The sequence below is a fragment of the Semicossyphus pulcher genome, unplaced genomic scaffold (genome assembly GCF_022749685.1).
Source record: "Semicossyphus pulcher isolate SPU_LCO1_2020_fin unplaced genomic scaffold, fSemPul1.0.p SCAF_1, whole genome shotgun sequence".
Taxonomy (NCBI): Eukaryota; Metazoa; Chordata; class Actinopteri; order Labriformes; family Labridae; genus Semicossyphus; species Semicossyphus pulcher.
Window position 1 is genome coordinate 26152537 of NW_027211603.1, and position 14712 is coordinate 26167248.

Genomic DNA, 14712 nt, shown 5'->3' on the forward strand with positions numbered 1-14712 from the left:
TCACAATCAATGAGACATTACAGTACACCCCAGACAGTCAACTTTTCCAGATCAGATATGCAAATGTATATTACACCAAGTCAAATCAAGCTATATATAGGTCTTTATCACAAGCCTGTTTGAAGAAAAACAGGTCACTCTTTCACAGAGCTTTAAAAAGTCTCCCGCTGAACCATTGTATCAATAGTTTATGAATGATTCAGTCATCAAATGATAAAAATGAAGGCCAGTCTGTATTTGTTCATAATACAATTTTTCAAACTTACTTGTGTCAGGGTTGTGACTAAAAGAAAAAGGGAGAGGACCCAGGTGCAGACTTGAAACACATACAGGGAAAAACAAAGGCTTACTGATCAGTCCAGGTAACAGAAAATTCCAAGGAATAAAGTACAACCAAAAATCCAACAGAAACACGGGGAGCCACGATGAAAATCCACAAGGAGGAAAGGTAGCAAGGGTATCACGAGGATAGACGCAAGAAATATGACAAACCACAAACTGACAAAGAAACAGGGGAACACAGAGACTAACTAAACTTGGGAGCTGAGGCTAATCAGGCACAGGTGAAAACAATAAGGGCAGGGCACATAATCACACAAGCTGGAAACACACAAGGCAGGAAGTGAAGATCACAGGAGACAAGGTGACAAAGTTAAACAGGAAATGAGCTGAACAATGAAACACAAATGAATCACATAACTAAATCAAGACAGGAACAGAATAAACTAAATACAAAACTAAACTACTACAACCCACGACAACTTTGACTTGCATGCTCCCAGTTTTTAATTGTAACTGATGAGTACCTCCTGAAGTGACTGTTGGAAAGTTTTTAATCCTCAGATCTCACCAATGAAACTGGTGTTAGAAAAAGTGAGCATGACACACTTCAACCTGGGCAAAATGTGAGCACATTTCATAATGATTATTTTAGGCGACGTGCCTCTGGGGGCGTTTTAATTATCCATTCAAACAGTAATTGTCTAATATCTACACAGGTCAGAGAACACAGAGTGACCTGTTTTGTCTTCCCTCCTCTGTGTCAGGCTCCCCTCTGGCTAATGGCAAGCTGCATCTACACAGCTCGGTGAAGAGGAAGTTGGCCGAGGAGAAAGGCTACGTGTTCGACAAGCGGCTCAGGTACAACGTGCGACAGAACGAGAGCAACTGTCGATTCCGTGACATCGTGGTCAGGAAGGAGGAAGGTTTCACGCACGTCCTGCTCTCCAGCCAAACGACAGACAACAACGCTCTGACACCAGAGGTTAGAACAGAAGAGTACACACACATACAATGTTTACTCATGAATACAAGTTAGGATTATTATACTCATTTATGCATAATAATTTGTCCCTTCTTTGTATCAATAAATGAGACCTACATTTTATTATGTAACTTTGCATCCCAGTCGACATGGAGCTTTGTTTGGGGAAAGTAAAAGAGAGAAGTTTCCTCATTAACTGCTGTAGAGATGCCCTGAAGCTATGCACTAACTCCCCAACAGCTCCAGGGGAGCTTTTCAGGAGACAACTTTTGTAAAACTGTGGTTTTATCTGACAACCGGCAGGTTTGAATGTGTTTAGCTTTAGCTGCGTTGGTCTTCCACAGGGCATTGCTGAATGAGACCTTGTATACTCAAGTATTAAAGGTTAGGAAATAGCTCTTGGGCTCTGTCTTCAGTACTGACACAGAGTTTCCTTAAAACTGCCTCCTGCCAGACAAGGTTTCAACAAGTAGATTAATTAGCGGTACTTATAGTCCAACATTATGCCATCTGTTGTTATTGCAGCAAAATGTCAGCTGAACTAGTGAGGAAATTATGCAGCAGAGTTCACAGAGGAGACTATAACATATTTATACTTCAAGAGAGCTGGACACCAGTGCCAGATTTCCAATAGTTAGGAACAACGCCGACATCCCCTGCTAGAACCGGAGATTGGTTTAGTCCTGTTAGAGGCAAAGTAATGGCTGACATCTAATGACTGAAAATTAGATTTTTTTGGTTAAAAAACCCAAATAGTTTTAGTAAATGATCAATAAAAAGCAACACAGGATCCTGCTATTGTAGTAGCACTTATGTTGCTCAGTGATATTCCAGCTGAGTCTCTCTACAGACGTTCAGGGTGAACAAGCTATGTTCAAAGGCGTTTGACATGTTTTTCCACAATTTCCTCAGCAATTTGTCAATCACCTGCTAACTTGACGTCAATCAAACCCTAAAATATAATCAACGATCCAGTGGCAGAAAAAACTTTGTAGCCATTTTTACGCTGCGGTTCTGCCTCAGTGCCGTAATGAAGCTCCACCGTCATGCAGCCTTTGCATTTTTACATTGGACCAAGCAACGCTGGCGTAAAGCTGCCCCAGTGTGTGTTTTTACATAGTGTTCCAGCGTTGCAGAAGCAAAACGTGTACGAGGTGTAAACAAACACACACACTGCACTGTTCCGCCCTGCCGGCTCTGCTGTTTACACACACGCCGTTTCGCCTCTGTTACTCCTCTGTTACTACCTCCAATGCCGGCTCAGAGGCAGAACCACTTCGCCCCACCATTTGGCCTCCGTGCATTTTACATAGAAGACGAAACGTAACAGAGGCGTTGAAAACTCCGTTATCATTAAAGAGTTACATTTTCCAGCTGCCCTGTTTGATCATGTGATGCTGTTCCAAGTGCATGTACGTTAGTCTGTTCCAGCCTGTTCCGAAGCAACGAGCCATGTGCCCTCTGATCAGTCTGTTTAACTTTCTGTTTTATGAAGATCTGTGTGCCTCTATATGAATAACCACACCTTTATATTCATGACAAACATGCCTCTACTGTTCCTTCAAGGTAGTATAAAATAAAGACTGTTGACTATAGTCCCAGAATGCCTGCGTATTCCCTCTGACCGAGGAAGAGTCAGGTGTTGCACTTTTTTTTTGGAGCATTTAGACGCACCCTGTGCTTTACAGGCGAAAAAATCCCGCCTAAAACTGGCAGTGTATAAGTGGCTACAGTTACCTGTCCTGCACAAGGACAGGGATGTATGGGCTCTTTTTAAGTCTATACATCTGACACTATACCTGTTATGGAGTAGCATGTTTTTGTTATGAATGCCTCTGTCACAATATGCTGCTTTACGTGAGCTAAAATGACGTGCCCATGTGCAGCACTGAACGCGGTTTCTCTCTGCTCTGAGGCTGTAGCTTCTTGCATTGTGATGATCCACTTGTAGAATGGACCGCCTGCGGGAAAGTACCAGCCTGTGATTGGTTCATTTCCACACTCCAATCAACAACAAGCTGCTCCTTTTAAAGTTCCCTTGGATGCATTCAGCAGCTTGCTTTCACAGTCCAGTAGATGCTTTCTCCAGCTGCACTTTTGAAAGTCAGTCTCTCTGTTCGCCTTCGGAGTCGTTTTATTAACTACTATGACCTTATGTTCCACTTTGTGAAGGACTGTTTTATGAATTATCATGATGCTGGAGCAGCAATTACTTTTTAATCAGTCTAAAAGTCAAGTCAAATTTGGGGATTATCCATTAGTGCCTTTAAAATTTTAGATAAGAGGAGAAAACTTCCAGATTAAAATGCATTTATGGTAAATTTACTTTCCGCAAATGATGTTGACCCTGCACAAATAAACTGCAGGGGCCGTATCGCAATCAGCTCTACATTATTAAACTAAAACTTTGCTGGCATAATAATGAAGCAGATACATTTAAATAACGGAAAAGTTTTTAATGCATTCTTTTTACTGCTTCCTTAGAGCTCCATTAATACATTAGCGAGTTAAGCCTCAGATAATGGCGTGTATCACAGTCATCCACCTCCGACTCCTAAATCTAAGCAAACAGGATTTTCCTCTCCTCAGATTGAGGGATTGTGGGATGTGTCTCAGATCTTCCACAGAGGGTGGTTCTGGCTTTGATACAGCGCCCGTGTGCACGGCAGCCTGCACTGCACAGGCGCTGAAGTGGCCTTAACTGTGTGCGCACATGTGTGTGTACTTTCATGTGTGACAGTAAGCCCGTAAGCTGTGGGCTTATCAAACAGCTCTGATAGCTCCTTCTCTGTCTCTCCGTCTTTGAAGCTACAGTTCAGGAACAAGAGAGTCTGCCGATGTGCTCACTGAGAAATCTTCTAAAATATCCCGGCACATTTTTCATCCAAACACTCAGTGCCGGCTTTAAGTGAGAAAGTCTACAGAGCTCTTAGCGGTGACTCTTTATGTCACTTTTCTGTTCTACACAGCAGCTCTCTGAGTCCGAGTTATGTCATTATGTGTTTTATCAAGCAACACAAGGACTGCAAACATCCTGAAATTATGTTAGAACATATGAGTGAGTAAAGGACTATTTGACTCTTTCTTTATAGGGTAATAATGTAAATCTATTTTGAAATTGCCTTGATCACTGCACACTGTATGTAAATACTGTATGTTCAGCTGTTACAACCCACATTTTTAGGTAAAAGGGAAACAACATAAAACCAGGTGTTGTTGGTTAACAGGGTAATTTTTATGTGAAGTGGTTGTTTTTAGACAAAATAAAAGAATGAGACTACTACAACAGCTGGACTACAACTACAACTTCCATCCATTATCTATACCGCTTATCCTGTTCAGGGTCGCGGGGGGCCTCAAGCTTATCCCAGCTGTCATTGGGCGAGAGGTGGGGTACACCCTGGACTAAATGCCAGTCAGTCAGAGTGCTTACACATACAGGCAATTTTAGAGTCTCCAATTAACCCAACGAGCATGTGTTTGGACTGTGGGAGGAAGCTGGATAACCCAGAGAGAACCTGTGCATGCACGGGGAGAACATGCAAACTCCACACAGAGAGGCCCCCGAGCCGGGACTCCAACCAGGAACCTAGCTGTGAGGAGACCAGGAGCTAACCAGTTGCACCACCGTGCAGCCCTTAAATACAACTTAAATGATTCAAATCAATAAATACCCAAAAGAGGACTCTTGAACTGAAGGTATTATATAATTTACTTTAGGAAATGAAATGGAAATATGACTACCTTGCCTCCCTCTAAAAAAATAAAACAGCGAATGAAACAGCACCCCTGCAGCACCGCCAGTTTAACTATCAAATAAATACTATCTAATACTATCTAATAAAAACTTCAGTGTTAAGTGGCATATTAAAAGGAAATGGTCCAAGGCAGTTCACAAGTGCCTCAGCTTATTTCATAAAGTGTACGAATAAGAAATAATAGTCTTATTAAAAAACATTGTTTAAATCACAGCAAAGTTTCTCTCAATACAAGAGGCACAGTTACGAGCTGAACTCAACCCCGGCCACCTCGACTCGACCCAGCTCTTAAAGGGCTCACTCACTGATTGCATCCTCATGATTGGTACAGTTGACTGAGTGCCGCACCAATCAGAATCATCGATTTGTCAGCGACTGGTGGGCGTGGGTCCTGACCTGCAGGATGAACTGGACTCACACACACAAAAAAACACACTATACTCACAAAGGTTTAGGCACACACAAAGCATTATTCCTTCACACCTGCCTTTAATAAAGAGCCAATTAGGAGGAGAAAAGGGCTTTTTTGCTGCACGCATTTTTAAGTGTAATAGCAGGAAGTGTGCAGGTGTTACTAACAGTAACTCAATAACATACTTGTGAATTGAATATCCCACAATGCAAGGTGTCTATTTCATAGATGCAAACATGACAGCTATCTCCCCTCTGGTGTAAACCACTGAGTGTCTGCTCTATAGGGAGCAGTAAATGAGTACGAAGGAGTGGTTTTGAATGTGGCCCCTGAAAAATTGGAAGCTATTTCTGCTTTCAGAGATCACAATATGCCCTACAGGAAGGTACCAAATAAATAAATAAATGCATGATGTGTAGCTCACAATATCAAAAGACATCAGGAAACTGGAGTGAACTGAAAACAGCCTGTTAGACCTGCTCAATTTAAAAGCACTCGAAAACATATGATTGATTGACTTATACCCGCCCCTGCAGGCGGTGTTTTCATTTCCAGGGAGCTGACGCTTGCTGTTGCAGGTGTCTTTGTTGTGGATACCACCTGTGTTTGTCTGTAAATGTCCTCCAGGCCTCTGCTCACTGCTCATGAATGTCACTTTGACTGCTCTCTGCTTCCTCTCTGTCTCTCAGACTGGAACCAGCATCTGCCCATCTCTGCTTCTCGTATCAGAGCAGGATTTTAATTCAACTTGCTACAATTAGAATCACTCTCATAGACACACACCACAGCTGGTGAAAATAGGGGAGAGATTATGTGCTTGGTGAAACATAGTGCATTAAGCTGACTGAGGTTGAATGGTTAATGTGGGTCAGGGGTGATAATCTGATTAAAAAGCAGCAATAAAGTGTGCAGATAGACCGCAGACAGTGGTGTGGGTGTTGGGGTTTCCAGATAACTTCTTATCAGATCGGATGTCACATGCAGGTCCGTTCCCTTATTTATCACATGAGATAAAGGCCCAACACTTGTCTGGTGTTGCTGAAAGATGCAAGCCTCGAGTGAACAACTTTTCCTTTATTATTTTATATTAAGTAATTAGGAGTAAAACATTTTCTTTATCACTATATCTTATTTGATGTCTCACTACATGCACACAGTAGCAGTAACCACTATAGACCTAAGCATATCAAAGAAACAAGCTGCCCTGTGAGTTGTGATGTAATCATCTCACCTGCAGTCTGTCGCTGCTAAGTAAGTAACAAGCTACAGGTCAGCACCAAATTCTTTAATGTTTTATATATTTTTTATTGACCTAAAATAAGAATAAAAAAATCATTGTTTGTTGCTTCGATGAAGTCAAACCTCTACTGTGGAGATGACGCATGCCAGGGGACGCATTTGTTTGTTGAATTGCCTGGAAAGCTTTTGACCTTGAAGCAGCTGATGCCATCATTGTGGAAAAGAAGTAATGTGCTTACAACTTGAAGTGACTGACCTCGAGCCAACCGATGACTTTAAACTGTAACTGTGTCAGGGTCGAAAGGATGTAAAAAATGAGCTATTGAATATATTAACAAAACCAAATCCAACTTTTAGCCATTTAAAATTGCTGGTCCAGTGTTTTTAATGGCATCTTGCTTTCGTACAACAGTTATTCTAGCGGCAAATAGTAGTAAACAGTAATATTTAACAACAACCAAGCAGCCAAGTTGCCAAGCAACCCAAACATTCTCCTGCACTCTGTAGCCGTGTCCATATTCAGGGGCTGCAGCCTTCAAAAGACTTATTTGAGTCTTTTTCCTGGGCCATGAAGGATCCATCGGGTGCATCCTTCGCGGCCCAACGTAACTCGAGATTCATTGCGCGCCAATTCAAACGAGATGATGATGATGTTAGTTCAGTCAGACAACTCACATTGTTATACTTTGAGATGTTTATTGCAGCAGCAGAACATAGCTTGTGTATGGTGTCTAGGCTCTGACCTCATCACTCCTCGCTGATATATTTTACGTGCAGAGATTGAGGAGTGATGACATAATATCTTAAACCCCCTATTCGGAGCCTGCAGGTGGATGCTGGGGTGGTGGTGGGGCTGAAAATAAGAGCGCAGTACTGGTGCAGGTCAGCGATGGCAATGACAGAGCGCAGGGAGAGACAGGGAATCTTGCAGCTTAAATAGACCACCAATTGGGAGGAAGTGTTTGTCAGGGGATGTGGAAGTGACGTATATCAATTATTAAATCAGTGCAGCTCGAGTTGTCTGCCTGAACTAGCTCGCAGGCGTCACCCCATTTATGCTAGCTAGTTAGCCCGCTAGCTACCTGTTACACCTGCCAGGAGCAGCGTTTGGTGACGCAAGGATAAGGGTGGGAACAGCTGGTGAAGCAAACAGGAAATACTCCGTAGGCCCCTGGATTGGGACACAGCTTGTGACCACAGGTCACCACAGCTGTTTTATCATGTACATTTATATGTATGTTTTAATTTATCATCAGCCAGTGAAATAAGAGTCTGCTGTGTGATTCAGAGGTACCAGGTTGAATAATGTAGACATACACAGCCTGCTTAACAGAATTCAGAACACCTGGCTGAGGCGGAGTGATACACAGAGGGAAAAGTCCCAGTGATAATGTGCTCTATATTACCACTCATGGAATGCCTCTTATCCAATCAGATTTGGTCAGAACTAACTGTTGTATAATCTCAAACAAATGTGTGAAACGGCTGAACATTACATTTAGGTTGAACAAGTGACTAAAAGCAGTCTGATTTTAACATAACTTTAATTCATGTCGCCATTTTATACTTTTATCAGCCAGAAGAATGAAAGCATTCGAGGAGGAATTTTAAAAAACTATTCACACTAAATGAAAAGCACTGTTCCATAATCTGTCAGCACTGGAAGGAAGACATTAGGAATTCTTGCATCTCCAGTTTCTGTCAGGCCGTCCTCTAAGGATTCAACATCTATATTTAATCTTTTCTATCAACCTTTCTTCATGTGTCAGGTGAGTTAGGAGAATAATACACATCTTTTTCTCTTCTTCTTCAGATCATGAAGGAAGTGTGTCGAGCCCTGGGTAATGCAGCTGCCGATGACAGCAAATTATTGTTGCTCAGCTCCGTGGGGACTGTTTTCTGCAGCGGCCTGGAGCCGTCGTACCTGATAGGGCGTCTGTCCACTGACCGCAGAAAAGAGAGCAGCCGAATCGCAGATGCCGTACGGTAATGAGAAATCTGTCTACTATAAACACAGACTGTCTTCTTATTTTCCGTGAGAGCTGACAGAGTTGGGACTAATTGTTCTTTGACCTCTACAGGGATTTTGTGTTGGCATTCATCCACTTCAAGAAACCCATTGTGGTGGCAATAAACGGGCCTGCTCTGGGCTTAGGGGCCTCCATCCTGCCGCTGTGTGATGTGGTGTGGGCCAGTGAGAGGGCCTGGTTCCAAACTCCATGTGCAGCCCTTCACCTCACCCCCTCTGGATGCTCCTCTTACACCTTCCCCCAGATTCTGGGCGTAGCTCTGGTGAGTCTGAGATATCAAGGCAGATTTCACTTGATCTAATTTGATTCTACTTACAACCACCTGATCCCCCTCTCTTTCCCCAATGCAGGCCAATGAGATGCTGTTCTGTGGAAGAAAACTAACAGCACAAGAGGCGTGCAGTCGAGGTCTGGTATCACAGGTCTTCTGGCCGACCACATTTAACCAAGAAGTGATGCTGCGTGTGAAGGAAATGGCATCGTGCAATGCAGTGGTAGGTCTTCATCAGTACAAAGCAGAGGAAAAAGTGTTTTCCTAATTTCTATTTTCAATAGTTTTTATTTATTTGCACACACCTTTACCTAACATGCATTACATCCAGCTAATAACCTGGATTTACGTTATGGATTAAGCTGAAAAGAGGTCAAGAGAGGTTTGGATGTTGATGCCTTATACAACGGACCTCCCTTCAACTTAAAGAAAATAAAATCAACCAATTTAGTTCATGAAAATACAACAAAAATAGAGATAAACACTTGAAAAACAATACAGAAGAAAAAAAAAAGGAAATGTACAAAAATACAGAAACATCATTAAATAAATAGACATCATGAATTTAATTAGAAGGTAATTTCCTTTTAAGTTGTTCTTAAGATAGAGTTCTTGATAACCTGGACTTTGACGTTGACGATGAGTTGTTTTGATAAAGGCAAGGTGAAGATGATCAACCTGTATAGATTTAAAAGAAGCAATTTGGAAACTGAATATGAATATGAAATTGCTAAATGTTAATTAGAGCCGTAAAGAACATATATTTGTATATAAACACACATACCTGATAATATTTGTCGTATATTGGAAGAATGTATGTGTTTGCTAAAAACAATTTTACAATAAATCAAATAGGGTTACATTAAGAAAAAGGTAATTAACAAGAGACTTTTTTAAAACATACACCCTTTACATGCCTCCTGCTCCTTCCAGCAGAACATTATGAAATTTGAGTTTTTGATGGTTAATTAGACCTTTTATGACTTAAAACTTCATACGATACTCACAATTGACCCTTCGCTGAGCCTCTCCCTTGAACGGCCACTGTCCAATCCTACGTTAGCAACCGTAACTATGCGCAGGAGGCCTGTCAAGCTTTCAGAACGAGGAGAAATACCAAAACAGTGTGCATGTAGAATCTACAAGTCCGACAGCAGATATCCTCAAAGTTTAGTGGGGGGTCATATTTTTAACATTTCCGAAGCCAAAAACTCAAGAGGAGAGAAGTCGGACATCGATTTAAATTGTGGAAGACATTCAACTGGTCTCCTCTTGTGATCCTGTCTGGCCTTCACTACCACCACTTATATCGGCACAGCCTTTATTTACCACCCTTTGGTTTGTGCCATTGTTGTGGCAAACTTATACAGGAGTTTGTTGGGCTACCCCGTTTAGGAGATCCAGTATATGGATCAAGCTCACGATATGCTATATATAAAACATATCAGATAATGAAAGTTATAGGGAGTCATAACTAAACATTAGCTTAAATATATATATATATATATATTGACTTACCCCGCTGTGCAAGAACATTGTTGTTGTCTGTGTTGATTTTTATGTCCTTTCCATTCTCAACACTCCGCTGACATATGATATTGTGGATGTAGTTTTAAATGTGTATTGTCGTCCTTTCTGTCTACTTCTCTCTGATGTTTGAGAACTATTTTTCCAGAAATGTGCTTTTATTTCACCATAATATTTACTTGTCGGTGTGAAAGCTTGACAGACATAGCAACAGTAACCAAGGGACTTAGTGAAGGGTCAATTTCCTCCTTTGTATAATGTATTAGGGTGGCAGTATGAGATAAGGTATCATTAGCTTACAGAATGGGAAACAAGTTTACAAACTAATGAAAATTCATTAATGTTAAAAGGAAATAATGAGGGTCCGAGATTAGATCCTTGTGGTACACCAAGTTATATGAACAGTACATATTGCTCTCTTTCCCCAGTGTAAATCTAAAATTATTATATTTATTATATTACTAAAATTATTTTAGATAGAATTGTGCTTTCTTACTCCACTTTGATTGATTCATATAAAATGTTAAGATGTTATTAAAGCTGCAAGCAGTGCCTCTTCCCTTTGTGTGTGTATTTAAAGGTATTAGAAGAATCCAAATGCCTGGTGAGGAGTATTGTCATGTCTGTCCTGGAGGAAGTAAATGAGAAAGAGTGTCAGATGTTGAAGCAGCTGTGGTGCTCAACCAAAGGACTAGAGGCACTCTTCAGTTACCTGCACAACAAGACGTATGAGAAGTAAAAATCCATACCCAGAAAATGAGGGTCAAAGGTTATCCACAGAAGGACGTCCTGGATGAATGTGCTGCAATCTTAAACTGAAGGAAAAGATGCATTCATTGTTTCCTTTCATCAGCAGAGGGGATTCTCTGGAGTCCTGTTTGCTTACACATATACCAACTATTCCTTCATGATCATGTTTCGTTAAGTTTCTGTCAGAGCCGGAGCTGTCCAGTTGTTTATTCTTTAGGAGTCAAAGAGCAAAGAGACGAATGTGCATTGCTTAAATGATCACTGAAGAAGGTTATTCAGGGAGTGTGTCTGTACATATGTGAGACTAATGTGTCTTTGAAATCACCAGGAGGTATGAAATCAATGTATGTCTGATAGCACATGATAAATTGACAATAATATATATTAATACATATTTATTTCAAGTGTGTAAAGAAGAGTTTATTTCTGTATATAAGCTGCATTTTTTCTGGATTTTCTTGGGTTGCTTCTTGTTTTAAGTTAAAGTGTAAACCAAAGTTTGCATGAGGACACCGTTTCTTGCTCCTTACATGCACATTCCTTTATCCACCCACAGATGCTCATACATGCTCACGTGATGATTTCCTAGAAAATACATAAAACCTCTTCGTAATTCAAAGAAAATGTTTGTGTCACACAAATCATTGTTCATGCCGTAAAAGCCTTCAGTACAGAGAATAGACATCTTGTTTTCTATTCACTCGGCTATCATTATCATAATCACCATAAATTTGCTTCCATTACGTGAAATTAAGATGAATGCTCTTGTACTAATGAGACCGTCTGGTGTATAAGTAAATTAAATATCATCCTCATACTGTCAACATCCATCTGTCTTTACTTAATTCCACATGCAACAACAAGTTTAACATTTATTAATACAAATACAGTCTCATTGAGGTCAGGATTCTTCTTCCAAGGGAGGCTGAATTGAAATGCACTTAGTTTTTGTTTTTTTCCTCTAAATCTGAAAATAAGTAGAAATGGAGAACACTGGAAGTCTCATGCACATGCTAGCACTAAATATAAATGTGTCCGTTCTTAATTAAATGGCATTTTGGCTCGAGTGTGATTGTAGATGATTGAAAGGGTGGATTTTGAGCTACATGTAGTAGCCTTACATGCAGTACTGTGTTGGTTCATATGTAAAACATGGCTTCCAGTTATCAGTGCAGATAGTAATTGTGTGAAATGCGTGATTGTTTTTTGAGAATAACATGTTGATAAAACCTGACAGTTCTTATTGTGTATTTTTAGAGCACACAAAAGAGATGATAGTTGCTTAAGTAATCACATTGTCAGTGATCAATATTGTGGAAATGCAACAGTCGTGTAGCTGGAGTCGACTTCGTCCTTACCTGCATGTGATGATTCAAGGTTTCAAGACATTTTTTATTGCAATGTGTATATTATATCTAGGCATCTATTTTGTTTTACCAAAAAAAAAAATGTAGGTCTGTGAAGGTTGTTTTGTAAAACTGAAGATATTTGTCCATGTTTGCAGTCGTACACATGCAGTACAGAATAATATATCAATAATGTAGACTGTTGTGTGTGACAGCTTGCATGTAATATACTGTACATATAAATGTGTTGCCTGTCTGAATACCTTGTATTGCGGGGGATGTTTTGTACCAACATTGTAAGTATTGTTAGAAATTGTGCAGTTTATTTTTGTATTTATTTGAGATAACTGTTTGGATGTGCAGTGCCATGTGGTTTCACCCTGACTCTCTTCATCGCCCTCTCTAAATTACACCATCAAACTTTAATGACAAGGAAAGCAGATCATTTATACATTTATAACGTCAATACCAAAATATCCAAACACTACTTTCACTTAAATATTTAGTTTTCTGTTGTAAATTATGTCGGATAATTGAATGTATGATATTGTGTTTTACTGGGCTCTAAAAGTATACAAGTGATCAATAAAATCCCCCTTCAGAATATTCCACTTCAGCCATCTTAGACTAAATGCTCTGCGTGGTTGCCTAACGATGTTCAGCTATCAGTTTTTATTTATAGCCATGGCAGTTTGATTGCAGGTAATGATTAATGGTTTGATTAAGCTTTTCAAACTTCAATTAACAAAGACAACAGCTCACCTCGTCTGAGGCTGATGAAAGATTAAACCTCTGAAGCTGCGTTATAGTGCAGCTGAATTTATCCTTTAAACCCTACATTCACTTCTTTGACTATATTCCTCGCCTGCAGGTGAATAATAGTTTATATTCACAGTTGGCTTTAGAGGTGAGAAAATCCTGTGAAATGTGGCTACTGTACGGAATCACTGATTGCAGATCATGTCCACTGAGCGTTCATCACATGGATCCCTCAAGAGGGGAATATTTATTCATTTATTTATTTTTATTTGTAACATATTAAGAATTCTAATCACATAGATAATTATTCAGAAAGAAATAGGCATCCGACCCAAACTCCCACCTCAGCATGTGTTTGAAGTAGGTCAAAAATCATTAAAACAAAAGTACTCCTATCGGCTCTTTTATTTATTACAAGTGATTGTGAAAGGTTTCTGTGTTTTTGTCTCTTATAAACACAACATCACGTCTGGTCCCCTGTAAATCTATTTCAACAATCAGTTTTTGTTCTCCCCACATTGTCTACACAGACACACCTTAGGGTGCCTTACAGTTTTAATATCTGTCAGAGATGGATCCATACGTTGTGATGGGTAGAGTAAGCTGCTTCAAATAAACAAACAGTACTTCCACCATGTGTTTTGTGTTGTACATTTCCAGTGTGACTAACTTGGTTTTGTCTATGGTCCTCTATTAACTTTTCTATTAAAGGAGCCATTTGTACCCCCCCCCCGTCAGTCTGTCTGGAGCCGCAAAACATATTTGAACTTTACAATAATGGTAACACAACCTATGAAGTCTAAGCTTGTTAACATTACTAACAGATCTCAATGAGCATTCATTAATATGTTTTACCACTTTATGCATGAAGACTCTCCAGTCCATTTGTTTTTATTGGGGAAAAACACAAAACGGAACATTAGCGGGGGGGGGGGAAGTCCACTGGAATGCCGACTGTAGAAAGAGTGGCAATGAAGAGCTGCAGGCTTACTTTGGGTTCTCTTTCATGAGATAAATAAAAGATAAATAAATCAAATCTAGTTGTTGTTTGCTTATTTCTTGCCGCAGCTCAAGCATACCGGTAAGCCAGCAGCGTTGCTGCTAGAAGGAAACAAATCTGTCCATGCACTTTTTAATTCTCAGTTTTCATATGAGACTTTTCTTTTTATTGATTTGACATCCGTGACTACTCAAGCAAGTGAGGCTCATAACTAGCCACAGGTAAGACTGGAAAGGTGCCGTAGACGCAGGATGTGACGCACATTTAGGTTGACAAAATACGAATAATAATAATAATTTGGTGTATGGGCTGCACATTTTTACAGTTAGAGAATGTAAAAACACTTTGCTACAACA

The 14712-nt window shown here is 40.2% G+C and overlaps 1 protein-coding gene across 1 annotated transcript in view; it reads left to right on the forward strand.

Moving 5' to 3' along the window:
- LOC138586067 (chromodomain Y-like protein 2) overlaps positions 1–12857 on the forward strand; it is a 38424-nt gene extending 25567 nt beyond the window's left edge. The window contains exons 3-7 of the mRNA XM_069657859.1: positions 1047–1264; positions 8487–8659; positions 8755–8965; positions 9054–9197; positions 11082–12857. Of these exons, the coding sequence (XP_069513960.1) occupies positions 1047–1264; positions 8487–8659; positions 8755–8965; positions 9054–9197; positions 11082–11240 (905 nt within the window). The 3' untranslated portion in view covers positions 11241–12857. The remainder of the gene's footprint in view (positions 1–1046; positions 1265–8486; positions 8660–8754; positions 8966–9053; positions 9198–11081) is intronic.
- The last annotated feature ends 1855 nt before the right edge of the window (positions 12858–14712 follow it).